This window comes from Mustela nigripes, chromosome 2, assembly GCF_022355385.1.
Source record: "Mustela nigripes isolate SB6536 chromosome 2, MUSNIG.SB6536, whole genome shotgun sequence".
Taxonomy (NCBI): domain Eukaryota; kingdom Metazoa; phylum Chordata; class Mammalia; order Carnivora; family Mustelidae; genus Mustela; species Mustela nigripes.
This window is the reverse complement of record NC_081558.1, coordinates 570,253-596,626: the sequence shown is the minus strand read 5'-3', so window position 1 is coordinate 596,626 and position 26,374 is coordinate 570,253. Positions and strand designations below refer to the sequence as shown.

At 65.5% G+C, this 26,374-nt stretch overlaps 1 protein-coding gene across 3 annotated transcripts in view; it reads left to right on the top strand.

The window, feature by feature from the left end:
- SBNO2 (strawberry notch homolog 2) overlaps positions 1–26,374 on the top strand; it is a 46,545-nt gene that overhangs the window by 5,261 nt on the left and 14,910 nt on the right. For 2 of the 3 annotated variants that reach the window (XM_059388459.1, XM_059388460.1), the window contains exons 2-5: positions 6,339–6,530; positions 11,667–11,740; positions 12,376–12,487; positions 25,094–25,255. In XM_059388459.1, coding sequence (XP_059244442.1) covers positions 6,411–6,530; positions 11,667–11,740; positions 12,376–12,487; positions 25,094–25,255 — 468 coding nt within the window. In that variant the 5' untranslated portion in view covers positions 6,339–6,410. Of the gene's footprint in view, positions 1–6,338; positions 6,531–11,666; positions 11,741–12,375; positions 12,488–21,325; positions 21,488–25,093; positions 25,256–26,374 lie in introns of those variants that run through there. The other variant, XM_059388461.1, reaches the window with a different exon arrangement.

Here is a 26,374-nt window from a genome sequence, read left to right as displayed (position 1 = left end):
GCGGGGCCCCTCCCCACCTCTCTGAGGCCTTGGGGAAGCCCCCCCGAGAAGGGCTTGCTGGGGCTTCTCTTCCCCAGACCCTGTGAGCGTGGGGGAGGCAGGGGCGGCCTCGCTGCCCACCAGTCCGCTTACGAGCTGCGCGCCAAGGTCCGCGGCTCCGTGACAGTCCCAGAGAGCAGGGCCCTCAAGGCCCCTGAGATGGGGGTGACCCCGGATGTCCCCGGGCCCCGGCGTCCTCACAGGCCCTCGGAAGCAGAGAACTTTCTCCACTGGAGGCCGAAGGGGAGCGAGAGACTCGAAGCCCGAGTGGGCCTCCGTGTCTGCGGCCGGTGACGGGGACATGGGCCTCCTGTCCTGCTGACGGCTGCGCGGGCTTGCCGGGGAGTCTCTGCAGAGCACCCGGTGTGAAGCCCTGGCCCTGTGAGGCCCAGGGCGAGGGTGGCGAGCCAGCCTGGACCCCGTCCTGTGGGGCGTGAGGCAGTCGACGGCAGCTGCGCGGGCTGCTCAGGCAGGGCCATTGGCCACGGGAGAAACGGAAACCGTTCCCGGCTCTGTTCGCAGGTCTCCGGGTGCCTGCTGCCACACCGTGGGGGCCTCTGGCCTCTTCCCAGCAGTGGGCACAGCATCCAGCCTGGTGCCGGTGTTCGCCGGGGATGGAACACAGGAGACTGTGGGGCATGGGTGCTGTGGCCAAGACCAGCCCACAGCTCCGAGGGGCCTTCCCCTCCTGCGGGACACCAGGAGCTGGTGTTTGGGCAAAGGTCCCTGTGATGCTCTTGGTGCCAGGTGGGTCTAAAGGGGCCTGAGGGGGTTGCTGACTGGTCAGGCCACTCACTCAGGACTCAGGGACCCAGCCATGGGTGGCAGGAGCTCCTGTGCTGCTCAGGGCTCTCTGGGGCTAGGCAGAGAGACGTGGCATGCGAGCCAGCCTGAAGCAAGCCCGAGAGCAAGCAGGGGTGGCAGCGAGCCCTGGCGGGGCAGGCCGCCCTCTGTGTAGACAGAGTGGGGCACACCAGCGTCAGTGGGCCAGAAAGTCTGGGGCCAGTGGGATTTGGCCTAAACGTGCTCCGGGGAAGACGATGTGGGTGTCAGAGGAGACCACAAGCTCAGTGCATGTAGTGCCTTTTAGAAACCGCGAGCGAGCCCGAGACCGAGGAGACACTTCCCAGAGGGGGCCACGTGGAAGGTGCTCAGCGCCTGTCGGCGGCGGTGGCGTGGACAGAGGTTTAAGGGTCTGGGCCGCTGAGGGCGGGTAGCGGGTGCTGGAACAAGCGGGTCGTGCCGCCCCTTGGCAAACCGCATGCCTCTCCCCGCTAAAGCTGAACTGAATCCGGAGGTGGAGGGGCCCTGGGGACCCCCGAGATCCGGGCTCAGATGCCCTCAGCCGTGACTGAGGAGGCTCCACGTTCTGGTCCCCATGTCCTCCGGGCCCTGGGCGGGCGGCATGAGGGACTCTGTGCCCCCGAAGCCGTGCCCGTAGGGCTGCTGGGGGAGGGCAGCGACTGGCCCCCTAGGGCTGCTTGCCTCTGGCATGTCCTGTACACTCAGGTGCGGCCTGCCCGAGCACCTGGCTCCCTGCAGGGCCGGCAGGCAGGCCCTTCCCCCCTCCCGTCCCGGGGCTGTCACCGCGGCTGCCCCGAGGGAGTTGGTCTCTCCTGGACCAGGGGTGGGTCCGTGAGCCCACGGCTGGCAGAGGCAGGCAGCGAGCCAGAGGCGAGCCCACATCTGTCTCCAGAACCCGGTCCCAGGCTGTCTGCGTTTTCCCGGGGGTCGTCTTCGCCTGGCGTTCTGCTTCTCCAGGTGCAGTTTCTCCCGGGGACCGAGGAGAGCGCGGGCATCTGCTGCGAGCCTGGCGGCGCCGGCGACAGTCGCAGGCACGTGCCTGTCCCTGCACTCGGCTCCCGGGGTGGCGTGCAGTGTCCCACGTGCGTCCCCCACACGGTCGAGCTCTGCCGCTTCTGCTCTTGGGGGTCAGGCTCGAGGGACAGGCTGTGTGGCGGTCCTCCTGCCAGGGCCACCTCTGCTCCCAGTCCGCTTGCTGGTCTGCGTTCAGCCACGGGTTGACCGAGCCAGGCCAGGGCTGAGGTGTCTGGTGTGGAGGAAATGTGGGGCCTCCCCCCCGCCCCATGCCTGTCCCCAGGACGGCTCTTCCTCTGTGTCCCAGGAGCACAGGAGGTTTTGCAGGAGCCCTATCGGTTGAGACACTGCTCCTGGGCAGCAGGTCTGTGGGGGTGCGCTCTGGGGTCCTGCAGGCCACCTTTCTCTGCATTGACAACAGAGCTGGAACCCCAGCCCCTGGACGGCTGTGCTCCGAAATGGGGATTCTGGGTGCGCTCACCTTATGCTTCTCATCCCCCTTCCTGCCCTGCCTGAGCTGTGCACAGGGGACCAGGGCCCCTGCCTGGCTTAGGCATCCCAGAGCCTCTCATTCCAGACGCGTCCCAGGAACTCTGCAGAAATCCCAGGTCACGCGCTCGGTGCCAGCCTGGCCTGGAGCTCCGGGTCGGCAGCGCTCCCAGCCCCCAGGGCTTGCAGGGCTCTGGGCAGAGGGTTGGGGCGGCTCCAGCTAGGGTTTGCTTCCTCCTCCAGGCCTAGTGTCCCCGGGGGCGGGGGGCCTTAATAACTGACCACACTCTGGGCCGCTAGAATCACAGAACTTTGTTGTCTCTGGTCCCAGAGCCCATAAACCTGAGCTCAAGGTGTGGCAGGGCCGGGCTCCCTCTGGGGGCTCTAGGGGAGGGTCCCTCCTGCCTCTCCACTCCCGGGGCTCCGGTGCTCCTCGGCGCGTGGCTGCGGGGCTCCGGCACCCGTCCCCGTGGGGCGCGGTTGCCTCAGCATGTCCGCCTCTCCACCCCCCACCCCCGCCCCCGCCCCCGCCCCATCCTGGGATCCCAGGACCTTCCCTCAGAGTCAGGTGGGAGGCGGGCCAGAAAAGCTGCCATCTCCTACCCAGGGGGAGGCCAGCAAGTCCCAGCTGCCCAGAGACACAGTTTCGGGGCAACCTGATCCTGGCCTGGCGGAGTACAGACGAGGGAGTGAGCCGCGGTGGGCCTGTGCTCCGGGCGGTCGGGACAGCCTGCTCAGATGTGTGGGGGCTGAGCCAGCAGAGCTGGGGGGACAGCTGAGGGGGTCAGCAGAGGGGCTGGGTGCCGGCAGATGCCTGCTGGCTGGGGGCGTGTCGGGGTCAGCCTGTCCCAGGCTGTGGCCTCTTCCTGCGCTGCACTGCCCCGTTGTCTTGTCTGGGCCACCGAGTCCCTGCTCTTTTCGTTTTACAGTGACTCATTTGAAAACCCGATCTCAAAAAGAAATTGTGGGAACGTAAACCACGACCGTGAAGCGCGGGCCTGTGTGGGCACCCACGCCTGACCTGTCATGGGATGTTCTAAAAATACACCCCGGGCCCACTAGGGTGCTGAGCTCCGAGCCAGCCCCGCATTGTCTGGATTTTGTCCCCCCGTGCCTGGAGAGCCCACCTGGTGCCCACCGGGGCTGGTCCTGAAGCAGCTGGCGCCTCCCAGGGACGGGGCTCGGGGGCCCGGGCAGGGTTCTGCAGGCAGCGCTGGGGAGTGGGAAGTGGGGGAGGTCAGCCGAGGCAGGAGAGCAGGGGACTAGGGCAGGTGGGGTCCTGAGGGTGTGCAGGGGGGGGGGCTGGCCGGGTGCCTTGGGGGTCCGGGGGAGCAGGAAGCCTGAGCCTGTGGAGGCTCTGGGGTGGTGGGAAGTGACATTGCAGGAAGGGGGTTCTGCAGGGCGGCCTCGGGGGGATGAGGTGGGGGTGGGGTGGTGGTAGAGTAGCGGAATCTAACATCTGCTCTTCTGAGGCGTGATTCAGTGTCTTTCACTGTATTCCTAGTATCCTACAACAGCGCCACTACCTAATTCCGGAACATTCCATCAGCCCGAAAGCTAGTTGTGTCCCCATCAGCGATCACGTGGCTGGTGGCCCCCATGAGGTCCTTCCTGTCCCTGGAGGAGCCTGGTGTGGGCGTGTCACACGCCTGGACTCACACCCCGTGCCCTTCTGTGTCTGGTTCCCTCCCTGAGCGTCGTGGACTCGGGGTCCGTCCCTGGGCAGCGCACAGGCGCCTCGCTGCTGCTGGGGCCGAGCACGTGCCCGTGGGCAGACCGACCATGTTGTATGTGTCGTCTCTCCCTTTCGTGGACGCTGGGTGTTCTGTGACTGGTGTGACTCCTGCCGCTATGGACACAGGTGGACAGGTTTTGTGCGGACAAGTGTTCTCACCTCTCCTAGGGTTCCGGGGAAGCTGCTTGTGGTAACCCCACGCTCCCTGGCCTCGGGTGGTGCTTCCTAACGGAGTAGCCCAGGGCTCTGTAGCCGCAGAGCCTGGGAGCAACCTGCTTGTGGGAAGGGGTTCAGCTTCATTCCAGGACGTGGCTGCCGAGAGAGGAAAGCTGTGGCAGGCGGGGCGTGGACAGGGCTTACCGGGAGGTCTGGCGGGGGCGTGCGCGAGCACCTGCTACCGAAGGGGTGGCCCCTGAGCCCCGGGGACGAGGGCCAGCCGGCTAGCACCTGTGGCCGGCTGCGTGCGCTTTCTCTGTTGGATAAAGGTCATTCCTGCCTGCCCCTGTCCCAGGTGCTGGGAGCAGAGCCCCCTCAAGGGGTGTCCCCCAAATCCAGGAGATTTCTGGGGCCGCAGGGAAGGGAGTGGTCACTGGGTCGCCGCGGCCTTGCGCTCTGCTGAGTGCCCGTCCAGCCTTGTCCATGGACTTCCACACAACCCATTTCTCCTGATGAGCAAAACTGGGGCTCAGAGGAGCCAAGGTGCCCCTGCGCTGTCAGAGAATAATCCATTGTGAGGAGGCTGAGCGGGGTTTTGACCCCGTCTGCACGACCCCAGAATCTTTAAAAGGAACGGCCAAGACCCTGAATCACTGCTAACTGTGTGCTCATCCAGGAAGACCCCAGGACTTTCCACTCTTGGCTCTAAGGCTGTGTCCCACCAGGTTCCAGCTTGCAGGAGCCAGGAGGGCACAGGAACAGGCCGGGGCAGGCCAGGGCCTCCAGGCTGGGGGAAGTGCCGTCCTGGCAGCAGGGGTGAGCCCGTGAGCTTGCAAAGCCGAGCCGGGCAGCGGCAGGTCCTTGGGGCCCAGATGCATCCCTCTGCTGGAGCTCAGGCCTGCGGGCCCCTTTGCTGGCCAGGAGCTCGGGGTAAAGGCAGCCCCTCCCCGCCCCCTGAGGGATTGCATAAGCTGCCCACGTGCGGACAGTGATTACTGGAAGTCCCGAGGATTTCTTCATCCAGGGCTTGGCGGGGCACGGCAGCTGCCTCCCCTTCCTGCCTCCCTCGGTGATTAATGTCTTCAGCCACTGCCTGCCTGAGGAGCTCCAGGGCCAGCCTAGGGTCTGGGCTCCCAGTGGCGGTGGGTGGGGACCAGGGGAGCCTAGGGCACAGGCCACGGGGCAGATGGAAATCGGGTGGAAAGCCTTGTGCCTCTGTAGTCAGCCCGGGTGGCATTTTCTGCCTGCCTTCTAGAGCAGGACTGTTCTCGGTGGGGAAGCTGTGTGTCTGTGCCCCTGCCTGGCTCAGCGTGGCCACGACTCCCCCAGAGACGCTCCTGCGAGCCCAGTCTGGTGGCAGAGGGACAGGGCTGGCGCTCAGCTTGGAGGTGCTGGCTAGGTTGGACTTTGACTCCCAGCCTCAGACTCTCCAGGTCACGGAGCTGGGCCCGTGGGATGGGCTGAGGCTTGTTGTGCGCACCAGGGCCTGGGGCTCTCTTCGTGGGTGGCAGGAGCAGACCCTTGGGGCCAAGTTACTTGTTATTTGGTGGGCCAGGCGGCCCTCGATGGTCGTGTGGACAGCGGAGGGAGGGGCGTGGTGGGGCAGCCCAGCCACTCTGGAAGGGCTGCCGCCGTCCTGGAGGTCCGTCCCAGAGCTCATCTTCGTTCTGGCCTGGGCACTGCTCCACGTGGCCGTGAGCCCCTCTGGGTGGCACTTGCTGCCTGGGCAGGCCCTGTGGTCAAGAGTCCGGTCCCGGTGTCCACAGGCGGTGCTGTCGGGTCGTGGTTGGGGCCTCCTGAGGACTTGGAGCCCGGGCTTAGCGCCCAGCCCCAGGGCCTGCTCAAGTGTGCTCAGGCTGCACTGGGGTAGAGGTCCCCCCCCCGGCACGGCCCCTGGCGAGGGGCGCCCCAACACCGTGCGGTCAGGGGAGCCTCCGCGCCCACCCTCCACTCCAAAGGCGTGGCTGGCTGTGCTGAGCCCCCCTGCTCTGTGCTCACCTGACCTGGCTGCCCCTTAGCCCACTCTCCCTTATCCCTGGGGCTGTGCCCTCACCTGTTGGGCCTCCAGGGTGACCTTGGGATGTGCCATGTCTCTTCCCAGGTCATGATGCCGCCGCCGCGGAGCAAGAAACCCAGATAGACGCACCCGTGGCCTGGGTCGCGGAGCCCCCCGATGCTGGTGGTGGGGCCTGCCATGGACGGGCAGCTTCCGCAGCGTGAGCCCCCTCCGGCGGGCGGCACCCTCTACAGCCCGCCCCCCCTGCAGACGCCGCTGTGCGGGCCCGGTGTCCAGGTGAGTCTGCCCCGCCCCCAGCGTCAGCCTGGGCGCAGGGGTGGGGAGGGACGCGCTGCTCCCGGGGCTGCAGCTGCAGTCATCCCTGCCTGGGCCTCGAGCGGATGTCCCAGCCCCCACTTCCCAGGGAGGACCCTTAGGGGTGCCCAGCTGCCCCCAAGTTTCTCAGACATGAGCCACTGGGTTGGTTTCGCCAAGGTCAGGACTGGCCCTTAGGAAGACGCTCGGGCCTGGGCTGTTGTCCTCACCGGCAGGACGAGGGCTGCGACCTCCGCAACATATTATGTTGAGGTTTTTTATTTTCGATGTAATGGATCTTATGTCTTTTAAGATTTATTTGAGAGAGAGAAGGGGGGAGGAGCAGAGGGGGAGGAAGAGAGATCCTCAGGCAGAGTCCCTGCCGAGCGTGGGGCTCGGTCCTGTGACTCTGGGATCACGACCTGCACCGAGATCAAGAGTCGGACCGACTGAGCCACCCAGGCATCCCCCAGTGTTTATGTCTTAAGCAGTTGTAGATTTATAGGAAAGCGGAGCACAGAGTTTCCACATACCCCGCTTTCTGCCTTGTCAACACGTGGCGTTAATGATCACACTGAGTTGTTACGACTGACAGACCAGCACGGGGACGTGATGGACGACTGGCCGCAGGGGACGCCAGGGCTCACGGTTGGCGCTGCACACCCTGTGGGTTCGGACGAACGTCATGGACACCGAGCCACCATCACAACATGGCACGGAATAGCTCCTGGGCCTTTCGGCCCTCCGGGCTCCGCGCTGTCACCCTCCCGTGCCCCGGCCTCCAGGGCCCTGGCTTTTCCAGAACACCCTGGGCTCAGAGCCCCACAGCATGCGGCCTTCTCGGCCCGGCTGGTCTCGCTCAGGGACGCGCTGCCGAGGTCCCTCCAGTCTGTGCCGGGCTCAAGGGCTCGTTTCTTCTCCGGCTGAGGACTGCGCCCTGTCTCGGCGGGACTCCGGGTGCTCCCGGCTCGCGCACACACAAGGACACCACGGCTACTCCCGGGCTTCGCCGACTGTGGCTAAAGGCACATAGGTTCCAGCCCGGCCTGCTCAATGGCCGGGTGTATGCAGGGTCCAGAATTCTGCAGCAAGTCAGGCCTGGAGCCTCCCTTCTCTGGGGCAGAACAAGGGTTCTTTCTGCCGTAGAAGCGGACTTTCTCAGCAGGGAGACTCGAGCTGTCAGGGCGAGGGGCGGGGGGAGGACTGGCTGGGGCTCCCATGGGGCTCTGCTTCAGGAAAGTGTCAGCTGGTTCCTTCCCCTCCATCCTGCTGGCTTAGGGCTGGGAGGAGGCCAGGTAGCAGGAGAGAGCGAGAATCAGGCTTGGATTTCAGAGGAGCCGGGAAGTGGGCCGCTGGGGTCAGGTACTGCTCAGGGTCAGATGCCCAGAACCATCAGGGGGCGTCCCAGATCCATAAACGGAACGTTGGAAAGCAGCTGGGTGGCGTGGACCCAGAGTTCTGTCTTGGTGCACCCACTGGTGACCTAACGTCACAGGCCTGACCTACACAGTCACTGGCGTGACCCACAGCAGTCTGGGGACGGCTGACCTCCCCGTCTGCGCGACCACTGAAGACGCCATGTCCGCGCCCTCGGCCGGTGGCCAGCACCTCCGGCCAGGGTCCCAGACACCGCCGTGCGCCTCCCTTCTCTACCCTTCCTGGTAGAGCTGTGTCCACGCGTCCTCTGACCTTCCATGTCCCCTGCCTCCCTCTGAACCTCCGTCCGTGCCATTGTACCTAATGCCTTCCTGTTCCCGTGTGCCACCTGGCCCGGGGCTGTGGGCGAGTGTGTCCTGGGGCTTGGTCTCGTCCCGTTCTGTGGGCTCTGCAGTCTTGGGGTGTGCGCTCGTCATTCCTGATAGTGCTACAGGGTTCCTGCTTGTCAGCACCCCCTAATTTGCTTGTTTCCTTATTGTTTGGCTTTTGGGGAGATTCCAGCTTTCTGCCACTGTAAATACCGCCCGTGCGTTTCCCCTTGCGGATGAGGCTGGGAGGGGGGTGTCCTTCCGAATCAGAACTCCTGGGTCAGAAGGAGCCCTGGGTAGGGCCGCAGAGGATGGGGCTCTACCACAGGGATCCTGCTGCTGCCACGGCCCCTTTATGGTGGCCCAGGACGGTGGCTAGGGTGCCGGTGCTCCTTGGACAGCCCAGGACCAGCCATGCTCAGAAGCAGGCGTGGAGGGACCTGCTGGGGCTCCCATGTGGACCCAGGGCCAGGGAAGTGCCTCTTGGGCCCAGCCCCCTCCAGCTGTCAGAACTGGCGGAACTCGGCAGAGCGCTCTCCATGGTGCTCTGTGGGGCTGGGCTGGCCCTCCCAGGGTGTCTACGGAGCCTGTCCCCGCAGGCCTCCAGCCGGGAGGGCACCTTCGCCCGGCCACACTGGGTCCAGCCTGTGCTGACGCTGGATGTGTGCACGGCCTGTCTCTGTGGCTGGGACGCTCAGCACTCCCCCCCACCCCATCCTGTCGGGGCCGAGCCAAGCTCTGGAGGAGGGACCTACGGACTGTCGCTGTCACTAAGGGTGGCCTGATCGAGCAGCTGAGAGCGCGGACACGGCGAAGGTTAAGTCTCACGCAGACAAAGGATATCTTAATGTGAACGTCCCGTGCAATATTTACTCTAAAAATTGCTTTTTAAAAAAAGATTTTATTTATTTGTTTGAGAGAGAATGGGGGATAGAGAGAGGACGAGAGGGGAGGGCAGAGGGCGAAGCCGACTCCCCGCTGAGCTCGGTCCCGGGACTCCAGGATCACGACCTGAGCTGAAGGCAGTCGCTCAACCAACTGGGCCCCGCCCCCCGGGTGCCCCTGAGTTTTTCTGTTTTTTAAAGATCTTCCTTATTGAGAGAGACAGAGTGCGAGCGCACGGGGAGGGGCGCAGGGAGTGGGAGAGAGTCCCCAGCAGGTGCCTCGCTGAGTGTGGAGTCTGACGTGGGGCTCCACCCCAGGACTCTGAGACTGTGACCTGAGCCGGAACCCAGGCGGCCGCTTAACCCACTGAGCCAGCCAGGCGCCCCTAAAAACTGTTGCTGTTTATCAGAAATTCCATTTTTGCTAGACACCCTATTTTATCTGCCCTGGCAAAAGCGTTATCGGCCTACCTGGGCTTACAGGCCCGAGGGCGTTCATGCCCCCGGTGGAAGCCAGCCTCTGTTCCCACCTGGAAAATCCCCAGGCAAGCTTGCCTTGGCTGGCCTGGGGGTGGGGTGGGGGCGGGAGGCTGGCGCCCGGCTCTAGATGGGTCACGCCCAGAGGCCTGCTCTGGAGAGGCAGAGACGCGCCTGCTGTGCGGGGCAGGTCCCGAGGAAGGCTCGCGTTGGCCCGCGTAGGCGGTGTGGTGGCACCTTGTGGAGGGGGACTAGGGCGGCCTGGACTGGCGGCCTCCCAGAGCCCTGTGCTGGGGGAGAGGGGACAGGGGTGCTGGTAGACAGAGGCACAGTGACCGGAGTGGCCCCCGGTGCCTGGTTTCTGCTAGGTCGTGAGATGTTCTGGGAGTGCCCGCGGCCCTGGGACCCTTAGGTCCTCTCTCACGTTGGAGTTTCTCCTTTCTTTTAAAAGATTTTAGTTTTAAGTCCTCTCCATAGCTGACGTGGGGCTCGCACCCACAACCCCGAGACCAAGAGTTGTTCACTCCAGGGACTGAGCCGTCCAGGTGCCCCCCGGTTTCTCTCCTTGCATGGGGCCGGAGAGGAGAAGTGACACTAGACTACTAGACTGGGGCGCTGGGGTGACCTCACCCTGCTGCCCTGGAGGGGCTTCTGGAGGCTTCCATAGTTACTCTCCAGAAGTGCCGCCAGCCGTCATGCCGGGAGGGCCCTGGGCTGCTCCTCCAGACTGTTCCGGTAGTGTCTCTGCAGCGCGCCAACCCTGGAGGAGTGGGCGGGACCCCTTCCCTGCAGGTCTCCCCCTCCCCTTCCCCCGTCTGCTGCTCTGGGCCTGCGCAGCCCTGCAGGGGTCGGGGCTGGGGGGGTGCGCAGTGATGGGAAGTCAGAAGTCAGGGCCGGCTCCCCGCACCGCTGGGGACACAGGCGCCGGAGAATGGCGCCTCTCCTCACCCAGCCATCTGGGCTGGTTCCGGGCCAGCTCCCGGGCCAGCTCTCTGTCAGTCAGTCCCGTGGAGAGGGAGGAAGCCGTGGCTAAGGGATGGCTTCCTGCCGCCCGGTGGAGGAGCCTGGCTCTGGGGGCCCCGTGGGAAGGCTGCTGGTCTTCCACCTGCCAGGGCCAGCTAGGGGACACAGTGGGGACACGGACGACAGCCAGCGGGCCCCTCCCCAGCGGTGGCCGGGGCCTCCCGGACGTGCTCCCACACAGGCCACGGTGTGGCTTTGGGGAAGGGACCCCTGCTCGACAGGCCTGTGCGTCAGGGTGGGACAAGCCTGTCGTGCGGGCGGCGTGAGCGTCCACTGTCCACGCCCCCAAGCTGGTCCTATCAGAGCCCGGCGCGGGGCCGCCACGCCCCCACTGACCTCAGGGTCCTCCTTCCAGCCCACCATGACTGTTTCTCAAAGCGGGCTCCCCAGAACCCCTTCCAAGCCGGCTTGGCCTGCGGGAGCTCCGAGAAGGACAGGCTCTCCCCCCTGGGAGGGGGAGCCCCCCGGAGCCCCTCGGAGAAGCCCTTGTTGCCACACGGACGTCCCTTGAGCCTGGACCAGAAGGTGCCCCAGTCCCACCCTCTACTTTCTGGAAGCAGGGGGCCTCCAGACAGGGTCCCCGGCCCTCCAGCACACCTGTGTTGGATGCAGCTTCCCAGGTCAGACCCTTGGGTGGGCCAGCAGTCTGGGCCCTCTAGGCCCTCCGGAGATGAGGGGGTGCTCCCAGTCTAGAGGTGGGTCGCGCCCCCCTCCCCCGTCCCGCCCCGCCCATGGCTGGGTGCCCGTGGCTCTCGGCCGGCCCGAGCCCTCCGCATGCGCAGATGGGTTCCTCCATCTTCACGGCGGTCCCCTCCGGGGGCTCTCCTGGACGGAAGGGCAGACCGACGCACGGAGCTGTGGTTGCTCGCTGGCCACCCGGCTGGGGGACCACAGGGTGCAGTTCCTACCCAGGCCGTGGTGGCAGCGTGCCCCCCCCCTTGCTGACCGGGCCCCCGGTGGGCGCCCCTGACACTCCTGCTCTGTTTCAGAGCGCCGTGCTGCACTGCCCGTGGTGGGCCGCCTTCTCGCCCGCGCCGCACCCAGCCTTCTCCAGCGAGAGCCCGTAAGTCCCTCTGGCCTCCGGCTCCTAGCTTGCCCTGCCGCGCCATGCCCTGCAGCCATGGAGCCCTCCAGAGCCTTCATGGTTCTGCGGGCCCTGCCAGAATAAAATAGAGCTCATGGCCCGTGGAGGGCTTCAGCATCCCGCTCAGGGGCTTGTGGGCTAGGCCCTGGCCACGTGGAGGCAGCTGCGACTGACTGGCTATGGCCGGTCTTAGAGCCCACCAGGGAAAAGGGCAGAGGGCTCTGTGGGTACCCTCTGGGCTGGGGGTGAGAACTCTGGGGGCGAAGGAGCTGGGAGGGCACGGCGAGTGGGGTTTTGAAGAGTAAGTAGGAGCCTGCGGGGGGTTGGCTGGGAGCAGGCCAAGTGCCTGGCTCAGGAACGGCTTGTGGAGAAGCCCAGCCGTGCCTGGCGACTGCAGGGCACTGTGTCCTGGGACACGGGCATGTGGGCCTCTCCAAGGAGCCTCCAGGCCCCAGAAGCCAGGCGCCTCCAGAGAGCATTTGTGGGAAGGAGCCCAGGCAGGATCTGTGGCTGGGATGGGGGTGGCCCATGACACCTGACGCTGGAGCTGGTCCTCGGGCCGGTGGCTCCTGCTCCTGTCCTAACGGCCACTCTCTGTCCCCATCTCCCTGCAGCCAGTTCATGAGCTCCACCTCCTTCCTTGCCGGCCAGCCCTGCGTGGACACCAGCTACGGACCTCCCACCACCACCCCCAGCTTCCTGCCAAAGACGGGCGACTTTCCTCAGGTAGGGACCTGGAGCCGCGGTCCCCCAGCCATTCCCGTGAGGGTGCATGGGCGGCCTTGGCCCAGCTCAAGTGCCTGTGGTCTGTACTCAGGAAGAGCTGCTGCCCCCATGGCCGAGGGTTCCCAGGTCGCCCCGGCGGCTTCCCTGCAGTGAAAGAGCTGGGCCGGAGGCGTACCCCTGTCCGCTTGGTGCTGGCGCCCCAGGCGTGGCTGTGAGGCGGCGTCTGGGGGGCGCTGGGTCTGCTTTTCCAAGCATAGCACCTCCTTCTCCTGGGTGCAGGCCCCCATGCTTGCCCCATCTGGGTGCCGTGGCACCTCATGCCCTGTACCCCCGGTCAGAGCGATGCTCCATTGGGTGCGAAGACCAGACTGGGTGCTCGTGACCCGAATGGTGGCCATTTGAAGAGTGTAGCCCACCCGCACTGGAGGAAGAGACACGTGCGGTTTCATTTTGGGGGGGTCTCCGATGCACCCTCGCCGGCCGTGTCTGACGGCTTGCCCTCCTTGTGGCAGGTCCCAGAAGCCAGGCGCCTCCAGAGAGCATTTGTGGGAAGGAGCCCAGGCAGGATCTGTGGCTGGGACGGAGGCGGCCTGGGGCGGCATTGAGTTGCCCTCAGAACCGTGCGGGACTTGGTTTTGCCACAGCTGGGGTACTCCGGCACGCAGCTTGGGAACTGTCCGTCCCCGGGGGCTCGGGTCCCCAGGGCCTCAGCTTTCCTTGTACAGTGGGGGCTTGTGTGGCCCCTGGGGAGCAGTCCAGGAGGATACGGCTCAGACCCACCAGCTGTATTCCCCTGGACCCAGGCAGGGTAGGTTCCGACCGGCTCCCTCTGCGGGGAGCTGCCCAGTGTCCCTGGAGCACCCTGCAGGGCCTGGAGCCAAGTCCAGAATGGGAGCTTCCTTGGAAAACAGGGTCTTTGCACGTGTTACTGAGTTGAAGTCGGGGATGAGCTGATCATGGAGCAGGGAGGCCCTAAGCCCAGTGGGTCGTCAGCCACAGGCATGGCTGCCAGGAGCCACGAGGGGCGGCTGCGGGGTGCAGCCCGGGAGGCCTTCACCCGGCAGGACCGCGGGAGCATGTGCGTGTGTGGCTCAAGCCCTCCCTCCCTCTCCAGCTTGGACCCCGTGTGGCCCCCCGGGAAGGGGCTTGGCTGGGCCTGGAGGACATGCGAGCACAGTGGGCTCAGCTGGCCCTCTGGGGCTCGCAGGCCTCATCTGGGCCCCAGCTCTCCCAGGGGGAGGGGGCAGCGGGGGAGGGATGAGGGGTCCCCGTGGTGGCGTCCCAGCAGCCTTTGCAGGCGTACGTGGATTCTCCCGCTGGCTGCTGACGCGCAAGGATGCGCTGGCTGCTCTGGTGTGGCGGCTGCCGTCGCCCCGCCTGCGAAGCACCCATGTCCCCGACAATGGGTGCGGCCGGCGGTCCACGGCCTGACCCCCTCCCTGAGCCGCCGCGCGTGCTCTGAGCGCCGATCGAGGTCTTCTGCTCGGGTCCAGGACAGCTCCTCAGCCAGCCCCAGCGTCTCAGGATGCCGGCTCCTGGCCAGGGCAGCCCTTGCTCTCCAGGCCGGGGAGCTGAGGCTCCTGGGAGGGGAAGCCGCGGCTGGGGCCGCCCGCCCGGCTCACTTTCATCGCTCAGTTCATACCGCTTCTCTCGGCTCTGCCCAGAGCCAGTGCGCTTCCTCGGACCCACCCTTGGGGCCGCCGCACCCATCTCACTGCGTGTGGGGGTCGCTGCTCTGCGGTGCAGCTCGGCCGTACCCGGCTCCCAGATAGGTACCGAGCGCCTGCTGAGCTCGGCAGCGGCCCACCCTGCGGGGGGCTGCTCGGACCCGATCTTTCTTCTAAAGCAGCAGAACCTTCTTCGAACAGAATCTCCCCCTGGTATTAAGTGTGGAATTAGACGGATGTGGGACCAGAGTCCAGTTGGGGTGAAGGGTCCTGAGGCCCCGTTAGCCTTCTCCACTCCCTGGTGACCCCCAGGCCTGCGGGCCATGCTAGAAAGGGGGCCCAGACCCTGCTGAGGCTCAGCCAGTGGGCCTGCCACGGACACCCTGTGCTCCTGACTGACCGAATGCCATCACCATGACGACCAGCAAAGTGATAGCCTCGGAGACGTCCCCTTCCTGGTCCCGGGACCTGTGATGTGTCCCCTCCCGCGGCAGAGGGGACCTCGTCAGGGCCGTGAGCTGGGAGTGACCCTGGGTTCCCGGGGTGCCCGGCGTCCTCACCAGGTCCTCACGAGAGGGAGACAGAGGGCGGGGGTCCCGGAGACGGGCAGACCCGGCGCTGCCGCCGGGGAGGATGGGGGGCCGCGGGCCAGGAAAGGGCAGGAGCCGGTCTCCCTGGGCCCGGGGAGGGAACATAGCTTTCGGTTTTGGACTTGTGATTTCCAGGACCACAAGGTAATAAAGGTGTGCTGTCTTCAGCTGTAATATTTGTGGTAGCTTATTATGGTAGCGAGAGGAGGCTGACACACCCTGTGAAGCCCACGTGTGGCCACGGCACGTTCTGACGTTCTTCACTGTGCTATTAATCGGAAGGAGTTGGAGCTGCGCCGCAGCCAGGAGTGAACATAAACCTGCAGGCCTTGATATCCCTCCTGCTCGCTAAACCCGAGCCCTGAGTTTCCTGGCAGCCAAAGCAAAAAGAGAAAGGAGATGAGCTGTGTGACTCTGCCTGCAAGAGAGGCCTTCTCTCCCAGTCTCCTTTGGGGCATGGAGCAGTTCCCGGGATCAGCATCCCTCCCCTCTCTTCAGGGAGGGCATCCGGACTGGGTTCCCAGGCCTGTGCCTAGTCTTGGCTCCAGCTTCACTGTCTGAGGGACTTTGTTCCTTGTGTTGTGACAAGGGCTGACACGCTGAGCACTGGGGGAGCTGGGTCCCTCCCTCGGTTCCACGCAGGATCCAACCCAGACCCGGGACATTGGCAGCGGGTTGTCTATGCCTCTCTGTGGGTTCTCTGGCTTTTTGTTTGTTTGTTTTTTGTTTTAATTTTAGTTTTATTTTTAAGTAAACTCTACACCCAAAGTGGAGCTTGAACTCACAACCCTGAGACCAAGACTCACATGCTCTGCTGACTGAGCTGCCGGGTGCCCTGGAGTTCCTAGCTTCCAGGTGGGGCCTGCAGCCCGTGGGACCCGCTCTCAGGCGTGCAGAAAGTCAAAGCTAGTCCTCACTCAGAGACCACTCTGTTCCCCTGCGTAGTCGCAGCTGGACCCTCTGCAGTGGCCCAGAACCCAGGGGCCAGTTCCAGGATGAAGGGCACATGCACCCAGGGGTTACCTAAAAATTTCAGGGCTGATACTCTTTTCTTGTACATGTGAGGGTTTTGTGACGAAATGAGCTTTATGGCACTTCAGGTGCCTAGGGCGGGTGGGAAACGGTGCCGGCTCTCCGCCGTCTCACGCGCTGCCCCGGTCTCCAGCGCGGTCTCCGGCGCGTTCTCGTCGGGTGGCATTGCGGTCCGTCCCCCCGACGCAGCCAGCAGACCAGAGCGCCCGGCCTGGAGCGCAGAGGCCCCCGCAGGGAGCTGGGCCCCGCTGTGCAGGCTGGCCTGGGGCCTGTGCGCTTCCCAGGGTGCTGTGTTCTCGGCAGGGGTCCTGCAGGCGGGTCCTGCAGTCTCAGGTGTCCCCTGTGTGCCTGCCCTTCCACGTGTCTTCCTGTGCGTGGCACTGACCTTGAGCCCTGGTCGGGGCAGTAGCACTGGGGCCCTCTGCTGTCCCCCGGCCATGGTCAGGTTGCTGCTGCGTTCCCCTCTCGCCCAGGGCGCGTGCGTCGAGGCTGCTGGGGACCCCGGTCTGTCGTGGTGGGGGCGGGATGGATTTCCTCATGCGTGGCTGGATGTGGCCTGCGGTGACCGTCACTGACTAGCAGACACCGCGGTCTCTGTTCCTTCACTGTTTGTCGGCTGGAGGACTTCTGTGGGGAGAGCTGGCCCTCCGCACTCGGCCACCTGGCTGTGACACGACGGGCCACCCTCAGGGGCTGCTTCAGTGCTGCTGCGTGGGCTGCTGGGGGTGCCTGTCTGTGTGTCCCCACTCGGAGCCGTCTGGGGTGACCCAGACTCAGCCCCTGAAGACCCCGCGTAAGCCTGCACACCACCCGCTTCCCCAAGGAAGGCCTCTTCTGACCGTGGCTGGCATGGAGCCGCCCAGGTCCTCCGGCTCTCACTGGTGCCCCCAGTAGTTGAGGGGACCCCCTTGGACTCTCCCACCCCAGCTGTGAGTGCATGGCTTTTTATTCCTTGCTTTTGATTTAAGCTGTGATTTGCAAATCATACAATTCAGTGACTCTTAGCAAATTTGGAGGGTCGTGTAACTGTCCCCTCTGTATAATGCCAGAATGTGCCATTGCCCCAAAAGGAAACCCCACATCCACCAGCATTCCCCACTCCTCCCTGCTCCCCGGGCCCCGCCCTCACAAGCCCCCTTCCCGTCCGTGGAGGAGCCTGGTCTGGACGTGTCACACGTATGGACTCACACCCTGTGTGGCTTCCTGTGTCTTGTTCCCTGTCTGAGCGTCGTGGGCTTGGGGTCTGTCCCCGGGGCATGCGCCGGGGGCGTCTCACTCCTGCCGGCAGCTGAGGGACGGGTCCGCGTGTGAGGGACCCACTGTGTGTGTTCTTTGGCTGACGGGCATCTGGGTGGTTCCCGCAGTGGGATCCTGAACCCTGCCGTGGTGAACATCCGTGAGCAGGCTCCTGGGACTTGTGTTCCAGGTGGGCTGAATCTGATCGGGGGTGTCTGGGGACACATTGAGGTCGGCTGGCACCGAAGGACTCAGGGTCACGGACCGCCTTGCCCAAGGCCTCGTGCCTCCAGGCCCTGCCCTATGCTCTCCCGACTCTGGGATCTCTGGGGTCCTGGTTGTGGACGTGCTGCCCGGCCCATGTGTTTTCTGGAAGCGGGTGCTGCCCTGACCCCTCCCCCCAGGTCCACCTGGACCCCGAACATCCTGGCCGGACTCTGGGGGAGGGCCCCTGTCTCCACACCAAGCCCCCTCATGCAGTGAGTGGGGTGGGCACTGCCCTGAGCGTCGCTCCCAGCATCTCGGGTGGGCCCTGCACCCCCCCAGTAAGGACACTTTCCGTGCGCCGGCCTGGGGCTTCTGGGAAGCCAGGATGAGGTCACACTCAGGAAAGTGCTTTGCAAACTCTCAGCAGCTCTCCGCGGAGGGGCGGGCAGGACTGCCTGCTCTGCAGAGGTCGCAGCACCCTCCAGCAGCCCCTGGTAGCAGCAAGAGCCAGCAGGATGCTGCTTCTCTAAGGAAGCCTCCTGGTTCCCGCGGAGCCGCAGCCAAGAACCCCGCCCCCGCTCCGGGGTTTGTCCTGAAGGCCCCTCTGTGGTCTGCCGGAGCAGCACAGACCAGTGAGAGCAGGAGCATGGGTGTCTCCACAGGGTCGCTGCACAGAAGCTGAGACAGCCAGGAGCCAGGGGACGAGGCAGTGAAGGGTGGCCAGGTGCTTGGAGAGTGGCCCCTGCAGAAAGCCCTGGGTCGGGGTCCAGCCCACCCCCTCGCCCCAACTACAACAGCACAGAGTGCTCAGGGTCAGTTGTCCCCATGGCAGGTCAGTTGTTCCCATGGCAGTGGGCTAACAGAGCCGTTTCTTTGGGGGCCGTGTGAGCCAGGGCCGCCCCCACCAGGCCCCACAAACGGAGTGACCTTGAACTACAGAGAGCATGCCCTCACTGTGCTGGGGCCAGGCCCTCCAGATCCTGGTGTGGCGGGGCCATGCTCCCTTCTTGGGCTCCAGGGGAGGGTCCCTCCTGCCTCTCCCAGGTCTGGGGGCTCCAGGCATCCCCGTGCGTGCGGCCACATCACTCAGAGCCTGTCCCGGCTACACGAGGCTACCTCCCTGTGCGTGTCGCGAGGACACACCCGTCACTGGCTGCCTCCCAGCCTCCCGCTTCCTGTACGACCTCACCTGAACTGACTGTCCGTGCAAAGATCCTGTATCCAAATAAGGTCCCGTTCCCAGGACCAGGGGACAGGACGTGAGCGTGAGTCTTTGGGGGACGTAACTCACCCTTGACAGGAACATCCCAGCAGGGAGGTGTGCCTGAGGGGACCTGCAGTGTCCGGCCCACCCTTCTGCCCCACGCGCACCCCCACCTCCCCGGAAGTGGTGGCCTCAAGCCCAGCAGGGCGCGGCTTGTGTGAGGGCCTGCGAGGCAGGGAGGAGAGGAGGCCGAACCCCAGCACAGACGGGGGCTCTTGGGGAACGGGGCAGCTGGGCCGGGCCCGCCCCCTTCACCCCGCCTGGCCCAGGGCAGGGGGTCACCCGGGGCCAGAGGGGGCCCTGCCAGACAGCTCCCAGCTGCGAGGCAGCCAGATAGGGACAGAGGCAGTCCTGTCCTCGGGGGCGGCCCTGCGCACACACCTGACCTGCGTGTAAGTCACTGGGTTTGACTTCCGCCGGGGCCTCTGCCCAGGTCCCCACTCAGCCCCTATGCCTCCATCCAGGCACGCATCTGACCCCCAGCCTGTGGCCTCCGGTGGGGAGGGACAGGGCAGCCAGGGGCCCAGTGGGTGCTGGCTTCCCCGTCTCCTCAAGGCCACCCTTGCCCATTGGCCAGCCGTCTGCACTGAGATCTGGGGGGCGAATAGTCAAAGGTCAGAAGCTGCTGAAACCCGACAGACCTCGTGGCAGTTGGATCTAGTCATGAGAACCCGGCCGTGTACTTCGTGCGTCTCTCTGGTTTGGTTTCTAGTCATTGTTTGGAACCTCAGTCCAGGTCCACGTGCCTTGAAATCCGCGCTTTGGGGGCATCTGGCTGGCTCAGTCAGGAAAGCGTGTGACTTTATTTATGTATTTGACAGAGAGAGACACAGCGAGAGAAGGCACACGAGCACGGGGAGTGGGAGGGGGAGTGGGAGAGGGAGAAGCAGGCTTCCCGCTGAGCGGGGAGCCCGATGTGGGGCTCGATCCCGGGATCCCGGGTCACAACCTGAGCCGAAGCAGATGTTTAACCACTGAGCCACCCAGGCGTCCTAAGTGTATGATTCTTGATTTCAGGGTCTTGAATTCAAGCCCCATGTTGGGCATAGAGACTATCACAAAAGAAAATGAGTGACTAAAAACTGTTAGAAAAAATAAAATAAAGGCGCCTGGGCGGCTCAGTGGGTTTAGCCTCTGACTTCGGCTGAGGTCATGGTCTCAGGGTCCTGGGATCGAGCCCCGCATCAGGCTCTGTTCAGCGGGGAACCTGCTTTCCCCTCTCTCTCTCTGTCTGCCTCTCTGCCTGCTTGTGATCTCTGTCAAATGAATAAATCCACCTTTTTAAGGTAAATTCGCAGGGCTGTGCAACCACAAGTTCTGTCCAGTCCCAGAACTTTCCATCAGCCCCGAGGAAACCGTGTTCCCATCTGCCATCCCCTGCCCCAGCCCCTGGGCCCCCACGAGTCCTCTTTCCGCCCGTGGAGGAGCCTGGTCTGGACGTGTCACATGTGTGGACACCCCTTGCGGCCTCCTGTGTCTGGTTCCCTCCCTGCGTGTTGTGGGCTCGGGGTCTGTCCCCAGGGCGGGGCGTGGGGGCCTCGCTCCTGCTGGGGCCGGGGACGCTCCCGCATGTGGGTGGGCTACATCCACCTGTGCGGGGACACTGTGCTCGTCACCACTTTTTGGCTGCCGTGAGTCGTGTCGCTGTGGACGTGCACTTAGGGTTTGGTGGGACGTGTGTTTCCGTGTGTCTCGGCCACGTACGCAGCCGTGGACTCGCAGGGTCGTCGCGTGAGTCCGTGTGCAACTGTCCGAGCAGCTGCGGGACTGTTTCCGAAGAGACGGTCCTGCGTCATGTCCCCGCCAGCGACGTCCCCACGTCCTGGCCGGCACTTGTCACTGCGTGTTGGGGTCGGGCTGTCCAGGGGGCCGTGACGTGGCGTCTCCCCGGTTCTGGTTCGCATTTCCCTGCTCCCAACGGGGTGGGCGTCCTGCTGGCGTCCTGCTGCTGGGACTTTCCCTTCTACAGCCCTGCTGGGGCCGGGACGGGGCGGGGGTTGCGGGCTCTGTGGTGCAGACCGGACAGGAATGCCATAGTGGCTCTGTGGGACTGGAGCCCGCGATCCCTTACAGTCCCCGACAAGGCCCACGGCCCAGGGTCCCCACCCCAGCCACAGCCCCACAGGTGCTCCTCACCCGAAAGCACGTGCAGGGAGCCCGGCCTAGCCACGCGGCTGCTGTGTCCCGTGGGACAGGGCACCGTGAGGTGCTCGCGCAAAGTCCCTGACCCACGGGGCGCTGCCCGCCAGCCCGGCCTGTGCCCCGCGACCTGTGTGGGGCTGAGGGTGCGGAGCCAGGCAGGGAGGGGAAGGAAGGGGGGTGGGGAGAGAGCTGTACCCTTGGCAAAGTTCCAAGAGAAGGAGCAGAGGAGGGGCCCCGGTTCCTGTGGGGAGGCCCCCCAGCTGGGGCCGTAGCATGACTAGAGGCCTCGGGGGTGCCCGGTGAGGCCTGGAGACAGGCTCCAAGGTGGCTGGGGAAAGCTGTGGGGGGGGCGTACAGGGGCGGGCTGGGCCTGCCTTTTGTCCCTGTGGCGTGGGGACTTGTGCCCCTCCCTGCCATGGGCACCCCAGGAGCAGGAGCAGGTCCCTGCCCGCCGGCCAGGGCAGTCTGCACCCGGAGTACCCGCGGGCTGGGGAAACCGAGGCACGGGCCTGGGGTGGGCGGGCGGCTGCCGGAGGGCGCGCCGGCCGGCGGGGTGCGCGCGGCTGGGGGGCAGCGCGGAGAGCTCTGTGGCCAGATTACGCCCAGTGCAGGAATTCTCGCTCTGCCCGTAATCGCCCTGACTTCCCAGGCAGCCATCATTTCCTGAAAGTCAGCCGCCTTAGGGGAAGTGGGCGCTGGCGGTGACTAACCCAACATGCAAATGCGGCCGGGCCGAGAGCGGCCCAGCGCCGCCGCGGTCCTGCGGGAGCCGCCTGCCGCCGTCCGGGGCGCCCTCCGCGGCCGTCGCCCCCTCGCCATGTCCCAGCTGCGCTTCTGGCTGCACTTCGCGGCCCTCAACAAGGTAACTGCGCGCGGCTCACTCGCTCCCACCCGCCGGCAGGTCTCCCCTCCCCTCCCCCGCCGCTGGAGCCCGGGCAGCCGGGACCCCGGAGAGCGCCCCATGGCGGCCGGCCCGACCCTGACTATCTCGGGGTGTCCTGGGCTGGAGCTGGCGGAGTGCGGTTTGAGGTGGGCTCCCAGCGGCCAGGTAGGAACGGCGCACTCCCTCCGTGCCTCCTCAGGATCCCCACGGGTCCCAGACGGGTTCCAGCCACTAACCCAGGGCTAGCAGGACAGACCCTGTCTCCACAAGGGCATTTCTGGGGTCCCGGTGGCGCTGAGCAGCTGCAGCTCCCCGAGGGAAGCCCCGGGTGAGGTCTGGGGTGGGGCCATCCTGTCCTGTGCCCCCATTCTGTCGGGGACACTGTTTGGCAAGTCTTCATCTAGTCCAGGGAGCCCCAAAATGCTGAGAGACAGTAACCATGGCAGGTGACCCTGTGACCTCCCTGGTCCCCCAGAACAGTCAGGGTGACCCCCCCATTCCCTCCCCACTGGGGGCTGTTGCTGACGGAGTAGGGTGGAGGCCTGGCGTCTCAGGAGGTACTTTGCTGGGGGTCCGTGGAGGGTGAGTTTGGGTTTGGGTCATCTTGGGGATCCGCTGGTGGCCGCTGGGCATCTGGTCCCGACCCAGGGGCTGGTGAGCTGCCCACCTGGGAGGGGTCAGCCCTCGCCTCATCCTGCCACCCTTGCTGGGCAGGGAGTACGGCCGGGAGGGACCCCGGTGCCCCATGTGAAGCCCTGCCTGCCTTGGACCCAAGAATTAAGCGGAGCGGCGCCCCGAAGTGGGCAGAACCCTCCCACTTTGCTAGTAGCCCTTCTTCTGGAGCAGTCGTGAGCGGAGTTCCCGCACAGGACAGAGCTCCCGGGGCCCCGCGTGGGCCCTCCGCTCACACTGCACGGCCGCGCAGTGACGGGTGGGCCCCGTCCCCTCCTTCAGCAGAGATCCTCGCTCTGTCCCCGGACCCCGTCCCGACCCCACGGGATTTCCGTTGTCCCTCGGCTTCGGACCCTCCGGGCCAGGACCCTGAGTCCACTGTTCCTCGTGTGGTGCCCTGGGAGGTCGCAGGAGGGCTGGCCGGGGGTCCTGCAGGACGTCCCCAGGCTGCGTTCGTCCCATCAGGGGTCCCTGCTGCTCACACGGCTCCTGCCTGTGGACGCTGGCCCTGTCTCCTGGCCTGCTGTGCTGGTCGGTCCACACCATCCTCGTGAGAAGGGGTCTCTCTGCGCCACCCACGCAGGGGGGCCCACAAGCACCCACCTTCTGCCAGGTGCCATTCCTCTTCTTCGGCCCCGGTCAGGGCCCCTCCCCACAGCACTCCTGCTGTGACTGCTTCACCTTCAGGAAGCAGGTCCACCCCTCGGGGCCTCCTGGGGCTGCCAGCCTGATGGCCTCAGGGGCACTTGTCACTGTGACCAGGCTTGCCGGTGATCTGTGGGAAGGAAAGAAGGAAAGAAGATGTGATTCCAGAAGGATTTTAGCAAAGACAGACGGCCGCCAGTACCCAGACCTCCCCTGGCAGCCCGCAGGGGTCCGTGCTCCATGCGGCCTCCGAGGACCAAGCACCCAGCTTCCATGGCCCAGCCTTCCCCCCCTCGGACCCCAGCTGCCCTGGAAGGTGGCAGAGTCCCCGGGAGGTCCTGGTGGGCAGAGAGCAGGCCTCACGGTCAGCAGGGCCAGACCTCCCATTGCCCACTCAGCACCACCACCCCACCCTCTGGCCCCAGGGGCGGCTGCTCTGACCTGCGCCGCCGCCGGGCATCCCAAGCAGTGTCGAGGTGTGCCTTTCCCACTCGGGGGTTGGTGTGGCTCTCCTGCCCCTGTCCCCATGCTGTGGACTTTTATACACCTTCCCAGGCCACTGCCTGCCTGTGCTGGTCCTGCCAGCCACTGTCTTGTCTCCTCGCCCGGGCTTGTCTAGGCTGTCGAGTCCTGCCAGGGTCTGCCTCCCCTGGGCCCAGGCTGGGTGCAGTGGTCCCTCTGGTTTCCTGTATGTCGTCGGCCACCTGGGTACCTGTCAAGGTGCCCAGCCTCACACCAGCTGACTTGGCCATGGGTGATCTTTCCTGTACAGACCCTGAGTCCTGGCCTGGCTGTGGGACCAGCTCCATTCAGGAGATAGACTCCCGCAAACCACAGCCCCTGCATCCGGCCACCGTCAGGGAGGCCTGGCCCCATGCCTGCCCACCCCTTCCCGAGGGGCCCCGCACAACAGGCCCCAGCCTGCTTGGTCCTCGGGGCTGTGTGTGCTCTGGTGTCCCGGCAGACCCTTAGGAAGCTGGGTGGTATGACCTGGAGGCCCCCACCACCGTCACCACCACCGAGGAACAGGGATCCCATTCCGACGCAGACGAATGGGAGGGAAGCCCTCGCAGGTGGAGTGCGGCAGGCCCCGGCACTGGCCGCAGCCCGGCACCTGTTCTCAGGGACCTGGGGGCTGCGAGGTCGCTGCCCTCCACCCCCAGAAGCCAGGTCACCTGTGTTCACGGGGCCTGAGCCCGGTGCAGCAGGACAGGCTCTAGGCCCACGTATTTCCTTCCTCTGCAGAGTCCGAGACCCCCCAGCCAGCCCTGCCTATCTTCCTTACCATGCCCCAGGGGCTAGTGTGCCGGCTCGTCAGCCTGGCTGGCCTGGCCCTCCAAGGGCCCTGATGGGCTAAGACATAATAAGGGGTGCCTGGGGACTCCTGGAGGGCAACTCTCTACTGCTCTCATGTAGCCCTGCCTCCCTCCCCATGAAGCGCCTGCACCTACTGACCTGAGTCAGCATGACCAGCCTCTAACGTGGAGGTTGGCCTGGGAGGGCCTGTGGAGGCTCCTTCCCCATGAGGAGTTGGCTGACCCCGGATCTAGGCCTGCAGGGGCTCAGGGAATCGGAAGGGGCTCCCCCCTCCCCAGCTTCAGGCCCCCAGGGGTCCCTGTCTATAACACGGGCCCCTACTGCCCTCTCCTGGTGGTCGGTGGCACGGACACCACCACTGAGGGGGACAGTCTCTAGGGGGTCTCCAGCTGGGGGCTCACTCCCTGCTGGTCCAGGAACCCTCAGGGCTGGTCGCCGAGTGTCCTGAGGGTACACACAGGCGCTCAGCGTCTGTGACCTGGGGGTGGGGAGGGGCAGCATGGGAACAACCTGGCATTGTCTTTCATATCTTTCACACTTAGGTTTCTGAACAGCGTGTAGCCTGTACAACAAACTCCCCCTCGAAGGTGTGGGGCTTTCTGTGTCCTGAAATCCGTGTGCCGGTGTGACATGCTCCCAGTGTCACCTAATTCCAGAATGTTGCATCTCCCCGAAGGCAACCCCGTCCCCATCTGTTGTCACTCCCCACCCCTCCCCGGCCCCCACGAGCCCCCGTTCCCGTCCATGGAGGAGCCTGGTCTGGAAGTGTCACACATGTGGACTCACACCCCGTGTGGCCTTCTGTGTCTGGTCCCTCCCTGTGCGTCGTGGGCTCGGGGCCTGTCCCTGGGGTCGCGTGTGGAGGCGCCTCTCCAGCTCACGGCAGGGGTGTGTCCATCCCGCCTGGGCCCCCCGACGCGCTGGCTGCCTCTCGTCCCCCCTGTCTTCCAGGATTCCGCGTACCTCGACGACCTTTCCAACGCCTCCATCTTCTCTTCGTCCGTGGACTCCCTCTCAGACATCGCGGACACACCGGACTTCCTGCCGGCCGACAGCCTCAGCCAGGTGCCCACCATCTGGGACGTGAGCACCGGCCCCGCCGCTCACGAGAAGGTGAGCTCAGCCCGAGAGGCCTCCGCGCAGGCCGCTGGCCCGGGGCCCCATCCAAGGCTGGGGGCAGCTCCGGGTTGCCCAGAGACACCAGTAAGGTCGCTGGTCAGGGGTCCTGGCGGTTTCCGCATGTCCGAGAATGCAGGGGTGCGGCATGGGGGAGGGGAGCTCCTGTACTGGGCTCCTTACCCCTCCTTCTGCGAAGGGTCCTGTCACAGCCAGCCATCGCCCTCACTGGCTCCGGTGGCTCCGTCTCGACGCCTCTCTCTGCTGGGCATACGGGGTTCACCGGGAGACCAGCCAGAGCCAGCTTCCAGCACCGCTTCTCCCTCTGGGGGTCCTAGGCGCTGTCCGGAGGCATTGTGGGGGGGGCGGGTGTTCCTGGCTTTGAGAAGGTGGGGACCCAGGAGCCAGAGGGCTGCGCTGGCGCCTGTGGAGCTCGTGCAAGACTCTGATGGGGGAGCGTGGGTGACATCCGGCCAGATGGGAGGGGTCCCCAGTGTGCCAGGCCCAGACTCCAGCTCATTCCCGGACTGGGCAGAGGCACATCAGGGAGGAGGTGGGCCCCCGTCCGGCTCCCCTCCGGGGTTCGCTGCTGGAAGAGAAGCCCCTAGCTCTTCGGAGCCGGAACCGGGCTCAAGGGTCTGACAGGGAGCACTGGGGATGTGGGTGAGGGGTCGTGCCTCCAGGGGGGAGCAGCGTCTTCTGTCCCGAGCCCTGCCTGGTGGTCCACACTAGTGGACACGATGCCTGCCCAGCCGTCTGGTGCTCCCTCGGCGCCTCCCGGCCCCTCTGAGCCAGGGGACAGTGGATGGGTCAGCGCGACCTGGAGCCCAGTGTGGGGCTGGCAGAAGGGCAGGAAGAGCCCAGGGCGGCCTTGTGCGGTCCCTGTCCTCTACAGTCGTGGCGGGAGGCCCGGGCCGCCTTCCTGCATCTGGGCTGAAGGGCCTCCGACCAGCCCCTGGCTCCTGGGTGCAGAGCGTGAGGCAGAGGCCACTGGAAATGGTCAGCAGGAGGACAGCCGCCACCCGGTGCTTGGGGCCTGCTGCTTGCCCGCCTGGCGGGCGTCCTGCCTTAGCCTTCCAGGAACCCCGGGCCCGGGTTTTTTTTTTTTTTTTTTTG